This window comes from Leiobunum rupestre, chromosome 10 (genome assembly GCF_980474605.1).
Source record: "Leiobunum rupestre chromosome 10, qqLeiRupe1.1.hap1, whole genome shotgun sequence".
Lineage (NCBI taxonomy): Eukaryota > Metazoa > Arthropoda > Arachnida > Opiliones > Sclerosomatidae > Leiobunum > Leiobunum rupestre.
In genome coordinates this window covers 27,737,496-27,756,659 of record NC_143393.1, presented here as the reverse complement: position 1 = coordinate 27,756,659, position 19,164 = coordinate 27,737,496, and the positions used below count along the sequence as shown (strand labels likewise).

Below are 19,164 nucleotides of genomic sequence, written 5' to 3'. Positions count from 1 at the left end.
TTCTCAATAGAAGAATTCCTTATAATTTTGACGCGTCCCAGACGTACCATAATTATTGTAGAATTCAATAATTCTAGCTACAAATTTTGGTCTTTGGACTAAAATAAATCTTGAAGCGGCAATCCTCCCACAATTTATTTTCTATCTCTGTGGTCACTGGTGGTGAAAGTATTATAATTTTCGTGCCTAAATTTACAATAAAGCTTTTATATGTTAAAAAATTGGTAACATTATTTAAACACTGAAGCAACTCCCTTACTTGAAGTTACACAGTTACTGATAATATCGAAGCATGTGAAATATTTATCAATAATAATTATACATTTATAGTTTCCTAGTTTAAATGTGTAAATATTTAGTTTCATTTTTAAACCAATACCTATTTCATGGTTTATTCAAAACTTTCTGTAACAGGCATAATTTTCTTTTATTGACATCAACTCTTATCTACAAAATGATGAACGTTTTATCATGTAAATGACGAATAATATTAAACACATCTATAAATAACCATTTTCAATTTTACTCTTCAAACACCAATCTTTACAGAGAATGAAAACCAATTACATTCCATACTCTATCCTATTTTCTTTTTTCTTAAATTAGTTTATCCGTTAAGATAAGGTTAAAATGATGATGTTTAATATATTGTTTTATCTTCCAAGAGATTTCTCAAAAACATTTAATGGAGCTAATTGAAGACTATGTTCATTTTGTGGATTGCTCGAGGTAAGCTATAAGATCGGCTCTCTCTTGTTTCTTTTTAATACCAGCGAAGATCATTTTTGTGCCTGGAATGTATTTCTTCGGGTTTTCCAAGTACTCAAATAGGGTATCTTTCTTCCAAGTAATACCTAAAATTGAAAAATAAACGTTAATAAATCATAAAACGCTGTCATTGGAAATTAGACAAACCTTTGCTTTTATTGGCATCCGTATAAGAGAAACCAGGAGATTGACCTGTCTTACGGCCTATTAGTCCATGCAAATTAGGACCAGTTTTATGTTTGCCACCCGCCTCCACCGTATGACATTGCGAACATCTTTGAACAAAAACTTTCTTTCCCTTCTCAGCATCTCCCGGGGGAACTTCTTCTACCATTTTTGCTATAGTTTATTAATTTAATTCATTAAGTATGGATCTAACAATTTAGAAAGCGATCGTTTTTTTTAACAACTTAAATTATATTCACTATAATGTATTAATTTTAATTCAGTATGTATTTTAACTATTTAGAAAGCGAACGTTTTCTCAACTTCTTAAATTATATTCACTATAATTTATTTATATGAATTCAGTATACGTATCTTAACTATTAAGAAAGCGAGTGGTTATATAAACTCCTTAAATTATATTTACTATAATTTATTAATTTGAATTCAGTACATACTTATCTTAACTATTAAGAAAGCGGGCGGTTTTCTTAACTCCTTAAATTTATATTTACTAAAATTTATTAATATGAATTTTAAGCGAACTTAAGGCAATTGAAGCGAACTATTTCAAAAGCAGGCCGTTACCTTAACTCCACACTAAAATTAGCTAGCCTAGTTTTTTTTAACTAGGCTTCCAAAACCTTGAATGACCTCGTGCTGAATTTCCACGTTAGGCCTAACAAAACCCTTTTATGTAAACCAAAGTGAAAGTTTCAGTAAAGTATTAAAAAATGTAAACCATGGAGGAAGAAAATTACCGGTATTAAAGGTTGGAATGAACGTAACTGACCCCTAAAATGATTTTTTTATAAAATCGTACTAACCTTCAGCTCACTCAAAAGTAGACCACCGAGGAGTTGTTAACTTGCGACTAATAAAAGGGAAACCGGCGAAATCAATAGAGGACGTTGGTCTTACGTCAGCACACATGCGCCCAGTAGGTGATGCAATTTTTCAACACTACTTCCTTCTATGACGTCAAACGTCATAGTTCGTTGGTTTGTGAAGCTTTTTTAAGCTGATTTTTACCCAATTTTTTGTTGTTAGGCCATAAAAAACACTTTTACCTTTAAGCCCATCGATTTATTCCGGTTAGTCTCATTTTAATTACGATTTGATCGATGAAAATAGTACGTTCGTTCGATTGTGCTTATAGATGGCAATACTGTCTCCGTAAGCGAGGTTGAATTTTTTTCATTTGAGGACTGTCATCATCTGTTTCCTGCAATAAATTTGACTATGCTGTTTCGTTTTATCAATTCGAGGCCAGTTAAAGCTTACTGAATTAACAGATCTTATCACTATTTTAATTGAGTATTACAACAAAAAGGAAATTGAATGTTGATTATCTGTTGAACTTTAGGTACGAGAAGGTGGATGGGTGTAAAAAATATAATCGTGCCTTGTTACCTTAAGTAAAGTAACAAAAGTAAGTAGGACATTTGTAGCCTTGTCTGTGCATCTTTTCTTACTACCACCTTTCTTTACTAAATTCAAAAATATTACCTCAAGGGTGTTTAGAACAGATAACTAGTTATTTGTCGATGGACCAACTACCCCAAGAAGGACTTGCATCAACCTCTTTAAAAAAATGTATCTCGCTTCTACAATACATTTTTACTATCGCATGTGCTCGTCTTTGTACCTTCGAAACTACCTCTACTTGCCGTGAGATGGCGTGCTATTAAAAAAGCCGCATTAACTTCGAGAAATGAAAAAAATTAAATTACTACCAGCGATGTCCCGCTTGGGGTAGGTGGTCTGTGAACAGATGAAGTAAACAAAACTTACACAAGTGTCATACTTATGAGTATTATTTTACTTATACCACTTTATTTTACATCGCGTGAACGGTTTACTTTTGTACATGAAATTTAATTTATTAAGTAAATAACTTCTACTTCAAAGAAATTATAGTTTTTATTTCAACATTTTTGCAAAATATACAGGAAGGAAAAATAACTTTGATCGAAATTGTGAACGCGTAATTAAGAAATAGTGCACGCTTTCGAGTTGTTGATTTCATCATCCGACGCTCTCCGAAAAGCTGTGGCTTTGGCCACTAACCTAGCGGTCGTTTTAAAGGTCAGCCCCTGTCCACCTCTAGCCCTAGCCGCGTCGGACCCTTGCTCCTTCCTGCTGGGTAACTCTTGCAGTCTTTTCCGGCCCTCAGGGTCGTTGGGATCCACGATCACCAGAACCGTTAAGCTACCGTCCACCCCTCCGACCACGACGTGATGACCTCCGCCCGTGGTCGCCAAACAACCCGCTTCGGCCGATAACCTATAATTAGCGATCATTTTGCCGTCGATTACCCTGAAAGCTTGTACGGTACGTCTTCCGCTGTGATAGTACAGAACGTAGTCGTCGGTGGAGTTGAACATGGCCATGACTTGGAAAACGCCCTCAGACACGCGACTTTGCAAAACACGAGCGGTTGTACCGCGTCGCAGCTCGATCAGTTCCAGCCCTCCACGATTCGGCGCGAACAATCCTAGTTTCCCATCGCTAGTACAGGCTCCGTTCCATTTCTTCAGCGTTCTCAGTAACTTTCTATTCTTTACGTCGATGATATATGACCTTTCCCCGCCGATGAGGCCGACCAGGTAACCCTTAGCCGGGTAGGTTATGATCTCCGTGAACCCAGTGGATTGGGTCATCCTCAAATAGACTTTGTGCACGAATTGACCATTTTGGACGAAGTTAACTAACAGGCATTCTTTTCCCTTATCCGTGCTGGCGTTAACTATGAATTGACCATCCGCGGTTAGCGCGCCCGGTTTGAAATTGAAAGTAGGGAAGCTGAAGGAATAGAAGTCCACTAATTCCGGGATACTTTTGCAGCAGCATACGATCGATCCTAGAACCGGAGCGGTGTTCCCCGGCGAATTCGGTGGCGACGCTGACGTCGTCTCTTCCTCGTAGTTGATGAAGACCCCGCCGTGGTCCGGCGTTAAAAGCAGCTGTTTCACATTCTTGATAGACATTCTTTGGTGGACGCTGGACGTTTCCAGAAACCAGACTAGTAAGTTTCCCGATTCGACGCAAACGATGTATTTGGCATCGCTGGTGATGGCGGCGTGGGTAACTATAGCTCCTACCGGACTATCGGCTAACTTGGAACATAGGCGTCCGGTAGATAGATTCCAAACACCCAAACAACCTCTGGTGACGGTGACCCCTACTTCCGTTTCTTTCGCCAAGCTCATACTGTCGATTGGCATCTCCATTCTATCGATGGCGTGCACTTGTTCGAAGATGTTGTTGACGTTCCAAACCTTGACGGACCTGTCTATGGATGACGATATTACGGCGTTGAACTCGTCCACGACCAAGGGAATCAATTGCAGAATCCTCCCGAAATGGGCGTCGAGTAGCTTGAGCATTCGACCGTTTTTGACGTCCCAGACATACAGGTTCTTTCGCACCCCTCCTATCGCGTACTGGTTGTTTTTGGTAAGTACTAAAGAGCTTTGCGACTGCAGGGGCTTCGTGGATATGTTCCGAACACCGTGCGGCAAGTCCATTCGCACGTGTCTGCATTCTGGTAAGTGCCACAAGGCGAAGTATAAAGTGAAAGTACCGACCAAGTAACTGTCGCAAGGGGTCAATTCCAAGGATAGAACTTTGGCTTCTTTGGATGCTATTTTGATTTGATTCCAAAAAGGTTGGTTCTTGTCGTCTACGTATTGATAGACCGAAATGACGCAAGCGTCACCCGTTTGTTGTCCAACGTATAGTAGTTCTTTATCTTCACTGAGAACCAAACCCCCGTGAACTATCAATTCTTTCGCGTCTCGACCAGATTTGAAAGTTCGAAGAACTTGACCCGAGTCCTCGTCATCTCCCCTTCTCAACATCAAATAATACTCGGAGGCGTTCAGGTACAAAACTTTCAACAAGGAAAACTTATTTTCGGTCACCTTGTTTTCCTCGACCTTTTTCCCAGTGAGAGTGTAAACGGTCCATTCAAATTTGGTCCATACTATGAAGACGGAATCGTTGATGGAAACTCCTTGAATGCAGTTTTCGTTCTCTTCGTCATCCACTTTAAAACTATGAACGTCGCCGCTGAGGAGGCTCAGCAGAAGCACTTCGTTGTAGTTCGTGTAGGTCAGGGCGTGTTTGTCGTCGGGACTGATAGCCAGTGTTTGCATGATTCCTCTGATATTTGGGTTGACGTCCCGAGTCACCTCACCCGTCGAAAGATCCCACATTATGAACTTATTCGAGACGGACAGGACGTACCTCTGGTCGGACGTCAGTACGAAACCAAATATGGCAAATTGATGTCCTTCTAACGAATATTTCAGTGGTCCTCCAGGCGTGTGTAGGCTATGGTAACCGGGAATGAGTCCGCAGTGGATGAAGCCTTGGTCGTCGCATTGTTGAAGTAAAGAACGAACGTTCTTGTACAAATGCTTTAAAGGCAATAATCGACCAACCATTTGGGGACCTAACATGTTCGGGTACTGACTCAAGATGGCTCCCCCCAAACGCAACGCGTCCGCCACTAGTATCACCTCCCGGATATTGTCTTTATCAGTTAAATGCTCCCTAGCATCTTCGAAATCAGCCAGAGCAGCTTGCAGTGGACAACTACTTAGTTTGCTGTGTAGCCATTGGTAGTTGAATAGGACGTGCTCGAAAAGATCGTCGAATCTTTTCGATCGAACCATGTGAAACGGTAGTTCGCCGAATTTACGGAGGTTATAGCGAACGACTCGACCGTCCGAGCCGGTAAAGACTAATGGCTGCAAAGGTACTTTTCTGTCAGCGCTGCCTTCTTTGTCGGTTAGTCCGAAACGATGTTTCTGGATCTCGGTGTATTTGAAGGGCTTGGGGGTTCCACCGCCCCATATTCCAAGAAAGTAATCGGCTACCGAGGAATGAAAGTAACAAACGGTGTTCATGTTCTTGAAGTACCTTTCCAACGCCGCCTCCCTGAATTGTCTGTGGTACCAATTCAAGACGCTGACTCCATCCGCTTCTCTTTCGGTAAGGTAATTTGGTAAATCATTACGGATTCGAGTCCACAGCAGCGGGGGTATCCTACGTACGGGTGGTAGATGGTATTGGTAGACGTCGTCCAAAACTTTGTCGTCCATGGAGATCAAGTCTTCCAATTCCGTTTCGCTCAAACCACTCTTAGACGCGGTGATGTAGGCCAACGCGTGGAAAACCAAAGTCTTTCCGTGTTGAAGTTCGATTCGGTCAAATAATTTCATAATACTGTCCATCACCGTATTGGCTAAAGTGGTGTCCGCGGGTCTGGAGTACGATTTCCAGCGACATACGTCAGCGAAAACCAACTTGACGAAAATGGGTAAGGTACATCTTGAGAGGGCGTTACGAACTAATTTGTACTGGTAGGCGTTGAGATCTCGATGAGCGGATGCCAGCCAAGTCTTTATGACGAAAAGGGCCAGGTCGGTCCCTAAGGGTCTGACTTCGACAAACTGTTTCTCATTTTCCAGTAATTTCTGCAAGACTCGGTATTCTTTATGCGTCTCCGTACCGGAAACGGTCGACACGATAATTTTGACGTTATTAGGCAGACGCGAGGGCAACCAGGACAACATGTTAGATTCGTTACAACCCGCTAATTGATCCACGGAATCCAGTAGAATATATAACGGTTGTTCTTTACTGGCTACATTCAGTAGCCTTTTCAAGTAAGCTATTAATGGTATCAAGTCATCCGGTACTTCGGTCCAAGGTATGATGTAATTGTACGATATCTGATTGCAAATACTCGTCAACATGGGGACTACGGTCGAGCTGTCGGGTGTTGTACCCAAGAATCTCAGGACTACGATGGGTTTACTGTTGGGAGGACACAGTTGGAAAACCATACTCGCGGCCTTAGCTAACAGCGACGTCTTACCGCAACCCCCTTCTCCGTGAAGAACTAACGGTTGGTTGGAAGATCCTGTTAAATAGTCCGTTATGTAAACGAGTTCGTCCTCTCGACCTTGAAATATTTTCACCGCGTTGTTGCAAGCGTGTAAATGTTGAAGTATTTCGGTTACGATTTGACCTTGGGAACTCAAATCCTCTTTTCTCATTGCTCTGTCCACCAGCTTTATGATGTGTTTGTAAAAATGTGCCGTGAATTGTCTCAAGTAGTCCTTGTGGTTTTCAGCGTCCAGACCATCCCGACCCATCCATTCCACGGTAAATCTATTCCAATTTATGTACGGTCACCGCAATTTTCATTAAGAATATATAACGTTATCCTTACCTTACTATGTTCGTGGCTTCGATCTTGGCTGGTAACCTTTCGTCTCTTAAGTTGCTGAGGAGTTTTTGGGCTTCAGTGTCCACGTTGCGGTTGATAACGTCAATAAACTTGCTAGCGCTCCTTAAATTGGCCATGTTTATGTTGTTAATTTGACGAATGTAAGCCAGGCAGTGATTTCTCGTGTTTTTGACGTTCAGTACACCATTGATGACTTCACGCTCCGTTACTGAAACATACATAATTTATGGGCAAAACTGTATTGGGGGTTATATTAAAGTAATGCGCGTACCAGCCATCATGTAGTTATGGGTGGCTTCGTCATCCATTTGACCAGAACCGCTCAAAGCTTGGGCCGCTTTCCGCAATAATTTTTGCAATTTCGCCAACGTGTCCCACCATGTCGCTTGGTCTTGGGCTTGTAGTTTGGGCACACGCTGATAAAAGGAACCTTACATTTCAGATTAAGGGCTTCATTGCGTCTTCTTACCTTATTGTTGAAATTGACTAGGATGGAACTGATTGGCTGAAGGATATAGACTGGCGGGACTGTGTTTGTGTCTTGGACGTACCAGCGTTCCACCAAGTGGATGTCACAGCCCATCGCCACCAGGGCTTCCTTCATTGTATTCAACTCGGCGGCGTCGATTATGGTTGGAATAGGACGGTAACCGTACTTTTGGCCCAAAAACACCTGAGAACCTCAACGGTTAAATGGTTTTGTTGTTGGATAGTGGAATGGTGAGGGTAACTTACCACGAAATTAGCGCCCATCGATAATCGTTGGCAGTTTTCAATTTCCTTCATACAGAGATCCGTGGTCATGTGATCGTCGGTAGCTTCGTCCCTAACTCCCCATCTCATGTCCACCACCTTACGGGGAAATATTATAAAATATAAGTCAATTATTATTAGTATCAAGGACAGACCCTTTCTTAACAGAACTTTATTAAACAGTTTCTAATTTTATCGTAACGTGAGCGCTAATGGAAAAGTTATTCTTAGGTGTTTCTTTACGCCCCTTTAAAAATGGTTTTATGATTCTTGATTGCTCTTTTACACTCGTGGCTCTAATTTCCGTTTGAATTATTGGCGTTGACCGGAAGTAAATCAAGAAAAAAAGGGTTCTTTTAGAGCGCTTCCGGTGGTGGTTGTATATTTGCGTTCCTAGACTGATTAATTGACTTAATTTTTGAAGTTCTGGCAAAACACGTTCAATCAAACGGAAAACTTTGAGTGGACACTTCATTTCCAAGAGTGTATGTAGGTCAGAGGCTGCTGAGTGGATATTCCGGCTGTTGGGATTACCTAATTCGTCCGTCTGTGGAGATATTGGACGTACCTGAAACTCGAGACCATGTCGCTCTCTGCAGTAATCTTTCAGTCTGGGATACACTTTTTCCATTAGTGTATTTCTTTCCACTGACATATCTAATTTATTCAGATACACAAAATTAAACGTGCATTCAAAAATATGCTAAAAATCGAGATAAAATGTTGAGAACAAAGTTTACCGGTGAAAGTGGAACTGGTAAAGATTCGAACGATTTTCGAACTCATGCTGGGCAAGTTTTCCAGACTTCCCGCGAAAACGCGATCGACTGTTCTGTCATCCATTTTTGGCCCTTGCTATTAAGCTTTTGTGTACCGTTTCGAATCGATTCTCGACAATACAGTAATTTTGTAAAATTATTAAGGCCTGAAGACGTCTTTCTACAAAGACTCTTCAATTCTAAATGAAACATTGTTTTTAACAGCTGCTGTCAGCCTGTCGACCGCGTTGGAGAACTCTAACCACTAGCGTTGGCATGGTAACTTGACTAAGAGGGTCGGTTCATAAAGATTACGGTTTCGTTGCATTGATTTTACCGTTTTTGTCTGACTAAATAGATAAGTGAGATTTTCACTTATATAAATTTGTTTTGTAGTTAAGTAACTTTAAGATTAAATTACCGAAAAATACCTTAATTTTGATGGACTTTAATTTGGTCATTGAAAATATCACACTAAAAGGCTCCATCATTTGACCGATTTCAAAATTACGTTTTTGCGCGTGACAGTACCTTTACGTTGTGAGGTATAGCAGGCATATTTACCCAGGGGCGTAGTGAGGGGGGGGGCATACACCCCGGGCGCCGACGGTCAGGGGGGCGCCAAAGGCGCCTAAGGTATTAAAACTTTAATTTTTTTTAATATATCAATTAAATTGTAATATATTAATATTTATTTTGTTATTGCTTTTATACCCTAACATGGCGGCGTATTTTCACGCGCAAAATTAATTTTCAGATCGACCATTTGAGTGGACGCAAAAATTCGTCCACGTAGTCTTGGACAGCACCACGATATTTTATTTATCTGATGACTTAATACTATGAAAATATAAAATAGGATAAAATAAGTATTTATCAAAGAGACATACTTATAAAAATTATTATATACTTTTGATGTCAATTTAAGGGACAATCTTTAATTTAAAATTAGTTGGAAATTATATTAAAACAAACAATGATAAAGTGCTTTTAAGTCGTTATATAACTTTTGGTATTGCCTTAATAGCTGTTTCAATATAATTTGAGCTTGGTCCAAGTGTTATTTGTTAAATTTTTTATTGACCCAAAATTCATTTTTAAAATTGGCACATCCATATACCTTTAGCAGATGGCAGTACCCGTTTCTCGCGTATGAAACGATTCGGCGGATTCACGAAAGAGTATCGTCTGCTTATAATGTTACGTTGGTCCCACGTGTTTCGTCATGTCGTCTTGACTCATATGTTGAACTCCTCAGTAACCAGAAGATATAATTTAAGGTAAATTTCAAAGTTGTGAAGTTTAAATATCATCACCATAATGCCTGTAACATGCGTGCGTTGCGAGACGCAAAGAGCTATGCTCAAGCGTCCAAAAACAGGGTCAGCAATGTGTAAAGAATGTTTCTATTTGGCACTGGAGACGGAGGTACATGAGACGATAACCCGTGCTAAATTATTTGAAAGGGGCGAATTCGTAGCGGTAGCCGCGTCGGGCGGGAAAGATTCGACCGTACTAGCGCACATGATGAAGCTCCTTAATGACCGCCACGATTATGGGTTACGCTTAGTTCTACTATCAATTGACGAGGGAATATCGGGTTATAGAGATGATTCTTTGGAAACAGTGAAAAGAAACAAAGAGCAATATGGTTTACCACTGGAAATCTTATCGTACGAAGACTTGTATGGCTGGTCCATGGATGCTATAGTGCGACAAGTTGGGCGTAAAAACAATTGCACTTTTTGCGGTGTTTTCAGACGTCAAGCTTTAGACCGTGGGGCCATGAAGTTGGGTGTTGACAAAATTGTAACTGGCCATAATGCCGATGATATTGCGGAAACTGTAATCATGAACATTTTGAGAGGAGATGTAGCTAGGCTACAACGCTGTACCGCAATAACTACAGGTACGGAAGGGGCAATACCAAGATGCAAGCCATTTAAATACACCTATGAAAAGGAAATTGTACTTTATGCCTATTTTAAAAAACTAGATTATTTCTCCACTGAATGTATATACTCTCCTTATGCCTATCGAGGTCATGCTAGGGCCTATTTAAAAGACTTGGAAGCTATCAAACCAGAAACAATATTAAACGTTATTCATTCGGGTGAAGTTATGGCCATAAAAGAGGGTATAAAACTTCCAACCCAAGGCACCTGTACTAGATGCAGCTATATTTCCAGCCAAGATATTTGCAAAGCCTGTGTATTGTTAGAAGGACTTAATAAAGGCTTACCTAGACTAGGAATTGGTAAAAGCAGTAAAGTGGCGAAGAAAATGGAAATGTTATCTCTTACTGATAAAAAAAACAATTTTGTTACAGCCCCAAACATAGAGTTTTAGAGAAATAAATCAAAACTTTTAAGAATGTAGAATATTCTTTAATCACCGGCATTTGTAGCAATACTGAATACTGTTTCTAATACTTTTTAAGCAAAATTTGGGAATAATTTTGTAACTATTTATGCTTTATACAATCGCAAACATAACAAATATAAAATATCTTCTTCAACCCTGTTTTGTTTAGTTTTTGATTTGCAAAAAATAGTTCACAATTTATTATGGTCCTTTAATATCAAATATAAATTACGGACAGAGTCCAAATAACAATCCTAATACTTTTTCTCATCATAATTAAGAATAATAATATTAATAATAATTTTAATACTCAATGTGCAACATTTAATTGAAAGTTTATTTCTATTGGCTGGGAATTAAATTTTCAAGTTCATTGGGTTCACTCAAATTAGATCGTGAATATTTCTTCTTTCCATGTTCATTAATTACGCATACGTGCTATTAAATAAAAAAAAATCAAATTAATTCATTAAAAAAATTATAAAACTTACATTTAAATCTCTGAAATATTCGTTATAATCCAATGCATATCCCACAATAAATTTGTCAGGAACTTCAAATCCAACGTCTAAAAGAAATTTACGATTAATTACAATTAGCAAAGTTTTTCTAAAATATTTTTACAATCTGGTATGTAGCCACAACTTTCCGGGGTCCTTTTCACGAATAAGCTCACAACTTTAACTTGTTTAGGTTGATAATTTTGCATGAGTTCAAGTAATCTCGTCATAGTTTTACCCGTATCAATAATATCCTCTACAATAAGAACATTCTAAATCAAAAAATACATTTAATTAATCTCCACAATTTTTTATAATTTTAACCAATCTTAATACTCGATGTCTTAAGTAATTGAGATTCTCCAAACCAATGACTTCTACTTGCCCTTTAGACTTATCATCCTTAAATAGTAAACAAACTATAAATATTAAGTTTACGTTTTAATTAGGACTATATAGAACTTACGACGTAGCTCTTTAATCTTATAAAGTCGACAGAAATAGGGGCGGATTTTCCCCTGTCATATCTACTATACTGTTTAATTTTATCAACTAAGTCAGCAAAAAATTTGTAACCCCCTGCGAAAGAAAAATTAAGACTATAACCCTTTTTTTTTACATCTCACATTTTTTTGGTAATGACAAAATTTTACCTTTCAAAACGCATAAGGCAAAAAAGGGTTCATCTCCAATATCAGAAGCTATGTCCAAAGCTAAACGCTCAATTCTGTATTTATACCAAAATTAATTTTAAACTTTAATTTTATTAATTAAACAACTAACCTATCATTTATAATTCCACATGGAATCAAAACTGATTCGAGAGCTTCTTGGTAATGTTTCGGTACGCAAAACACATCTAATTCATAACCAGCGAAATCCTCCTTAATCTTCAATTAAATATAATAATTTTATTTTTAAATGGTTGAGCTTGCTAATTTTAGTAACATAAATTACCACAATTTTTGATAGCTTTCTGGCAACGCTTGTGGTTGCTTTGTCCATGATGAGACTTAAGAAGAAGACCTTGTTAATCCGCGTGAAATATTTTAAGGTAGGGGCTATAAAATGCTGGGCCTACAGTTACACACATTACCTTCAAACGCACATGGATTTAATTCATATCTAGCTACGACCTTCTATACTTTAGAAATACTCTACCTAAGGTTAGGCGTAGTCGCACCTAACGACACGCGCTAACAAATGTCTTCAGAAACTTGAAACCTCGTGGGTAGATTGAACAAGGAAAATAGCGAGAGGAATAGAAATTTATCCTACTCACTGACGTAAGCTCCCTTAGCTCCGTCTAATAAAGTATAATATCCGGAAGCAGGAATCCATACTTCTTCTTGGAATGCTTATCGCGGCAGATTTTCGTCTCGATGTGGCTGACGGTTTTTTGACGTCACTATGTTAACTTAACAAACAAACAACTACGTGAGAGGGGAGCGGGAGCAAAGGGGATTTTTTTATCTCTTAGGCGGGGCCAAAGCCGTCAGAGTGATCTTACGATACGCCGGAAGCTATAGCGTTCGAGATCGAAGAATCAAATTTTCATGTTCTATTTGCCTGCTCAGATCTGCTCCAATAAAATTTCATTTGTTCAATTATTTTATTGCTAGCGAGCATTCTGGTATCGTTCTAAACCGAGTTTATAAATAAACCGATCGAGATCACTCTTGGAACAGTTTTTGCATGTTCCATCGCTCTCTTAGCTCGAAATATTTCTATGTAAATTGGAGTTATATCAATTTTGTGGGAGACTGATTAAAATGGAAAACACTATTAATCACGCACAAAAAAATAGCAAGAGAGTTTTAATACCTCGTTGAAGATAGTCTCAATTCCACTTCTATATTTTCTCTGTATTAAAGACCTAAGTTCAATCATAGAAAATATAAAATAGGAATAATAACTGTAGCTTTTAGGATGCGTGGAAACTATCTTGAGGTTTGAAAGCTATCGCTTTTACATGATACATTTCGGGATAATAATTATTAAATAGACAATGTTTACTCCTTTTTTAATTCAATGTTGCCTAAAAAATGAGAATCAATCTGACAAACATCTTCGTTTAATCCAAGGCAATATTCATCACGAACTATTCCGTAACCTTGCAATCAATGGAAGGAAAATACTTTTACCCTTTTTATACCAGCCCGTATTTTCCCGGCTGTTCGAGGACATTGTTGTTATTTTAGTTATCTAGTTCCTCGTCAATTCTAAATTAATATTCTTACCCTTATCAAAAATACTGTTGCCTTATAATTAGCTGGTTATTTTAAATGACAAACAAATGTAACTTCTGGGATGCTGAATTGAAAACTGTTACGCTGTTTATTTATTTAGATAAAACTGCTCATGAAGCCAGCATAAAGTTTGTATAAGCATGGACATGGTACAACATCAAAAATTATAATAATATAAGAAATATATATATATATATATACATATAAACAAACAAAACAAATGACACTCTTCATAACTCCCCAATACAATAGGGTGACACATAAAAAATGAGGTCTTATTATAGAAATAAAGTGTTTATTATGAAATGATGATTCACATGGAATATTATCAGTGTTACATTATTTGATTTATGATAGATGCTTTGACAATTTTAATTTCTTCTAAAGGTTGATCACTATTATCAGTTGGCACTTTTCCCAGTCTCTCAACAACTCTCATTCCATTGTGTATTCTTCCAAATATAGTATGTTTTCCATCTAACCATTGCGTAGGTGCTAAAGTGATAAAAAACTGACTCCCATTGGTATTTGGTCCCGAATTTGCCATTGATAAAATGCCAGCGCCCGCGTGTTTTAAAACATTATGGATTTCGTCTTGAAACGTTTTCCCATAGATGGAGGCACCTCCTCTCCCAGTTCCCGTAGGATCGCCTCCCTGAATCATAAAATCTATTTCAAGAAAGATGTATTTAAATTTTGCTACTACACCGAAAATTGTCCGATGCGAATCGACGTTTACCTGGAATTATTCTATGAAATTTCACGCCATTATAATAGCCGCGTCTGGCTAGTTCCGCAAAGTTTCTACATGTTTTCGGGGCATGTTTCCAATAAAGTTCTATCGTCATTTCTCCCATAGTTGTTTCAATACTTACTAGCGGAGGCTGCCACGAACTGTCGGGAATCGCCGCCATTTTGGTTGTGTTTTTCTCCTCGCCTACCAGGGCTGCCAGATTCCAATAAATATTTCTGGATGCAAATTTGAAAAATTAAGCGCAAGCGTGTTTTTTAATTATTTCTAGCTCAAGTAAAATTTTTACAAGTTACACGCGCGCATGAAAACATAGCTTTAAGAGTTTTGGGTACTATAATTAGTGCTTTAGTACGTATGACAACTCAGCCACTTTCTATTATTTATGGTCATAACGCTTTCGTTGATTCAACTACATCGAAATTGGTTGTATTAACTTACTCTTTATTATTATTATTATTATTATTTGTATACTAAATAATACTATGCAAGTGCTATGACTTTTGTATTTTTGTTGAAAAAAAGAGAAGAAATAGTTATCTTTATTTGTAGTTTTTGACTGTGCTCCCCCCTCTAGACGTGATGCCGCCCTGTTTCAAAGGGGTGTAAGTTTATACAAACCAAAAATAAAACCCTAAACCTTAACCATGAAGATTAAAGAATGGAACGCCAGTCTAGCGGAATTTAGCAGCTTATAAAGGACTAGCCTCAGCTAGTGGTGTGTTTCGAGGAACTCCACCCCAGTACGCCCCCCAACCCCTTTTTGCCATGGGATAATTTCCGTGCCACCCTTTTCCCCATAGTCGAACCACCGCAGTATGGCACCCTCCCCCTTTTACCGATGCGAGAATTTCCGTGGCACCCTTTTCCCCATAGTCGACCTCCCCCCGTAAGGCCCCCTCCCCCTTTTCCCATGCGATAATTTCCATGGTACCCTTCTCCCCAAAGTAGAACCACCCCACTAAGGCCCTTCCTCCCCTTTTTTCTCATGTGATAATTACCGGGGTACCCCCAGTAAGGCCGTTCCTCCCCCTTTTCCCCATGTGATAATTACCGGGGTACCCCTCCCCATTTTATAATTACCGGGGTACCACCGCCCCATTTTCCCCATGTGATAATTACCGTGGTACCCACCTTCCCCTTTTTCCCATGTGATAACTACCGTGGTACCCACCTCCCCCTTTTCCCCATGTGATAATTACCGTGGTACCCACCTCCCCCTTTTTCCCATGTGATAATTACCGTGGTACCCTTTTCCCCATAGTCGTACCAACGCAGTAAGGCCTTTTTCCCCTTGTGATAATTACCGGGGTACCCCATTTTTCCCATGTGATAATTACCGGGGTACTCCCCATTTTCCCCATGTGATAATTACCGTTCCTCCCCTTTTGTCTCATGTTATAATTACCATGGTACCCACCCCCCCCCTTTTCTCCGTGCGAGAATTTCCGTAGTACTCCCCTCCCCCTTTCCAATGCGAGAATTTCCGTGGTACCCTTTTCCCCACCAAAATAACTCAAACTCGCAGTCGTACCAAACCCCCCTGTACCAAACCCCCCTGTACCCCTTTAAACCCCCTGTATCCAATGGCTGATGCATAAAGGCCACGGGACTAACGTACGCCGAGAGAGCCACGGGACTTTCGAATCGGAACGACCCCGAAACCCCCCGCCCCTCCCCGTTTCCGAAACTCACAGGCCTTCTAAAACTCCCCCATACGATCCCCCCATACGATCCCCCCACCCCCCTTCCGAAATTTGCAGCGGCAAGAGAGAAAATTTCGGGTGTATCGCGGGTTGGGACAAACACGGCCCAACTCTCAGGGGCGAAAGATTTTGAGAAAATAGATAGTCGAACCACCTCAGTAACGAAGCGAAAGGCAGTCTCGGTTTCCCTCTGTCCCGCAGGTCGCTTTTTCCTCGCCGGCCCGCCTTCGCTTTCCTTACTGACTAACCAAAAGCTTGAACGACGATGACGACGAAGTGGTTTTTATAATATAGATCCTTGGCTTACCCACGGACTGTAAATTTTAGAGGACCGGTATTCCCGAGGTATTTTACCCCCGTTCACCGATCAGGCTGACGGGAGTTGCTCAAGGTCATAAAAAAAACTAAAGCGCGTGTCATTCGGTCGGCTAGATTTCCAGATAACATGCGGGGGGGGGGGTCTATCTCTATGCGTGGTACAAACGACCTTGACGGACTCTCTCTCTCTAGTTCGAAGTGATTGATGCTCGCTTTACTCGTCCTCTAAAATTTACAGTCCATGGCTTACCATTGAAGGTCCGTAAGGGGGGAAAAGCTCTCTAGTTCAGTTCAGTTCAGATCCAATAAAGAGAGTGAAAGTTGACGGAACTAGCGACATCATACGGCTCGTATGATACGGGTACATTATCCCCCCGAGTTCTTCGGTTTCCCCTTCCATAAAAACTTGTGGAGGTTAACGTTAATAGTTAGTGTAGGGAGCTGTTGGCTCGCGTGGCATGAAGGGCTTACCACCACCCACCTACGCATTATAACCCGGCCACCTGAAGTAATGGCTTTAACCATGGATTAAATAACCTTATTATTTAATCCATGCTTTAACAGTCGCTTTATGACTTAGGCCTAAGGTGGTGCCTTGGGTATTAGCCTAGCTGATTATTATTATTATTATTAATCTAGTCAGAAGCAAAACTGTGATATCATGCATTCGAGTAAACGATATCATACTTATTCCAATGAAGATTTGGAGATTTCAATAGATAAAAAATGTCAAGGAAGATTAAAGAATCTGTTATTAATATTCCTTGGAAATATTTACCTGCTTTGAGGCCTTTCGCCAAAGCTTAAGAGCTTATGCTTTAATAACTTTTCAATTTTAACTAATAATAATAATAATCAGCTAGGCTAGTGACTTTTAATGCCGTAACTAGCCTTTTATGCTCCCGGTGCGAGCTTCTATAACTGCGTCCTAACTAATACATGGCCCAAAAACTTGGTCCTGGTCTGTTTATTTCTGCGCCCTGTGCACAGGCCGGGTTATAATGCGTAGGAGGGTGGTGGCAAGCCCTTCATGCCGCACGAGCTACATTACCGCTATACAATTCGTAATTTTTAAAAGGAAATTGCGGAGCTATATTTAAGAATACTTTTCAAAATTCTTCTAACACACAAACTTTGCCCATTATTTAAGATTAAGATTAAACATACTTTATGGAAATCTATGTACCAAATAATATAGTAGAAAATGTAGAATACACAGCATATGGTTCAAGCCAAAAGTAGGTGGGGTTAGCTACTTAATATCGTAGATCGTACCCCCCCCCCTTTTTTTACCCCCGACTAGTTCGAAATTTCCTTGAACGGGACAACAGGTAGGCTGAAAAATAGGCGCTTAAATAAATCATGGATTAATCAATGAATAAATCATCCTCCATGGAATTTGCCAAGAAGTAATATTTCTGAGAGCTAGGACCCGCAAGGTATTGTTTTTATAGTACTTGTTGAAAAAATGGTAACTTTTCACCTGTAAACAGAACGTCGTGTTTTTGCCAAGTCTTAATATGTCAAAAAATCTGCCTGGTTAAAACTAAACGCTTGTTGCTGCTGTGAGGGGGAAAATTGCCATTATTATTACAGGCACTATATAAACCATAGAAATCTCATAGGTAACTAGAATGCTGCCGCCTACCGCCGAGCTTGACTCCAGTTCGCCTTGAACCTTCAGCCAATGAGAGGCCGTAGAGTGGTTCCGCCAAGGAGGATAATAATCCTCCTTGGATCCGCTACTATCAGGGCATGAAATAAGCACAGGACACTGGACATTGTCCGATAAATTTTGCAAATGTCCGATAACTTTACAAAATTTTAGGGGGGTCATTGGACATTTGTCCGATAACTTTTTCAATAAACTGGTAATGTTTTTTTCTAAAAAATAAAAATATTAACAATTATTTTACAAAAAATATGAGGAAGTTCAGAGTTACTAAAGATGATATTTTATAGTTTATTCTGTAACTGTGAGTCTGTGCTGTGGCTGTGCTAAATAGAGAGGGATGGCCACCTGGCGGGTAGTGGCGGCCCGGGGATCCGGTGACCAGGGAAGATGTGTTGAAGCCTCAAGTGCAGAAGCAGAAAGAGGCTTCAGCATTATGAATAATATAAAAACCAATAAGCGCGTTAGTATTTAAGTCAATGTATGACTATTATTTGGCATGGTCCTTCCATAACAGATTTTCAGTCAGAAAAATTTATTAAACAGTGGTACAAAGAAAAAGGAAGAAGACTTGCCTGTAAAAATTAGTTCCTATATTTATCAAAACTAACTTTGCATAGATCTCATTTTAAATAAATATTGAAATTGTTTCTCAAGTGTTTTTACTCATTTTTTAAGGGGGGGGGTCATTGGACAATGTCCGATAAAATTTTAGAAATGAGGGGGGGTCACTGGACAAATGTCCGATTTGTCTTATTTCCTGCCCTGGCTACTATAGCGGGAGATAGGTGACGTCATTCTCTCTGGTTACATTAAATTCTTGGCAGAACCACTCTTTGAGCTCTGATTGGCTGAGATCTGGCTATCGTCTGCCACAGCATTTGGCCCATTTGCC

The 19,164-nt window shown here is 39.6% G+C and overlaps 5 protein-coding genes across 7 annotated transcripts; 1 reads left to right on the top strand and 4 right to left on the bottom strand.

Moving 5' to 3' along the window:
- Positions 1-503: 503 nt before the first annotated feature.
- On the bottom strand, positions 504-1,898 carry LOC149925324 (cytochrome c). 2 transcript variants are annotated; one of them, XM_090159944.1, is made up of 3 exons: positions 1,761-1,898; positions 916-1,107; positions 504-854 (listed from the first exon to the last, which is right to left on the bottom strand). In XM_090159944.1, the coding sequence occupies exons 2-3, from the start codon at positions 1,100-1,102 to the stop codon at positions 709-711; spliced, it is 333 nt and encodes a 110-aa protein (XP_090016070.1). In that variant the 5' UTR covers positions 1,103-1,107; positions 1,761-1,898; the 3' UTR covers positions 504-708. The 2 variants fall into 2 exon arrangements, with proteins under 2 accessions (XP_090016070.1, XP_090016071.1); XM_090159945.1 differs by lacking the exon at positions 1,761-1,898 and adding an exon at positions 1,695-1,719.
- A 983-nt stretch (positions 1,899-2,881) lies between these two features.
- Positions 2,882-9,096, bottom strand: LOC149925323 (NACHT and WD repeat domain-containing protein 2). The gene is made up of 7 exons (XM_090161013.1): positions 8,692-9,096; positions 8,520-8,608; positions 7,934-8,050; positions 7,668-7,871; positions 7,470-7,614; positions 7,181-7,406; positions 2,882-7,119 (listed from the first exon to the last, which is right to left on the bottom strand). The coding sequence occupies exons 1-7, from the start codon at positions 8,792-8,794 to the stop codon at positions 2,925-2,927; spliced, it is 5,079 nt and encodes a 1,692-aa protein (XP_090017139.1). The 5' UTR covers positions 8,795-9,096; the 3' UTR covers positions 2,882-2,924.
- Positions 9,097-9,822: 726 nt separating this feature from the next.
- Ctu1 (Cytosolic thiouridylase subunit 1) lies at positions 9,823-11,199 on the top strand. Its single transcript, XM_090160467.1, has one exon. It carries the CDS (start codon positions 10,030-10,032, stop codon positions 11,056-11,058), a length of 1,029 nt encoding a protein of 342 aa, XP_090016593.1. The 5' UTR covers positions 9,823-10,029; the 3' UTR covers positions 11,059-11,199.
- A 15-nt stretch (positions 11,200-11,214) lies between these two features.
- Positions 11,215-12,862, bottom strand: LOC149925321 (hypoxanthine-guanine phosphoribosyltransferase-like). 2 transcript variants are annotated; one of them, XM_090160469.1, is made up of 9 exons: positions 12,670-12,862; positions 12,531-12,585; positions 12,357-12,463; positions 12,227-12,300; positions 12,040-12,152; positions 11,910-11,975; positions 11,698-11,845; positions 11,565-11,641; positions 11,215-11,511 (listed from the first exon to the last, which is right to left on the bottom strand). In XM_090160469.1, the coding sequence occupies exons 2-9, from the start codon at positions 12,576-12,578 to the stop codon at positions 11,416-11,418; spliced, it is 729 nt and encodes a 242-aa protein (XP_090016595.1). In that variant the 5' UTR covers positions 12,579-12,585; positions 12,670-12,862; the 3' UTR covers positions 11,215-11,415. The 2 variants fall into 2 exon arrangements, with proteins under 2 accessions (XP_090016595.1, XP_090016594.1); XM_090160468.1 differs by having other exon boundaries at positions 12,531-12,861.
- Positions 12,863-14,113: 1,251 nt separating this feature from the next.
- Positions 14,114-14,779, bottom strand: Cypl (peptidyl-prolyl cis-trans isomerase-like 1 Cypl). Its single transcript, XM_090160187.1, has 2 exons — positions 14,562-14,779; positions 14,114-14,491 (listed from the first exon to the last, which is right to left on the bottom strand). Exons 1-2 carry the CDS (start codon positions 14,734-14,736, stop codon positions 14,157-14,159), a joined length of 510 nt encoding a protein of 169 aa, XP_090016313.1. The 5' UTR covers positions 14,737-14,779; the 3' UTR covers positions 14,114-14,156.
- Positions 14,780-19,164: the final 4,385 nt, after the last annotated feature.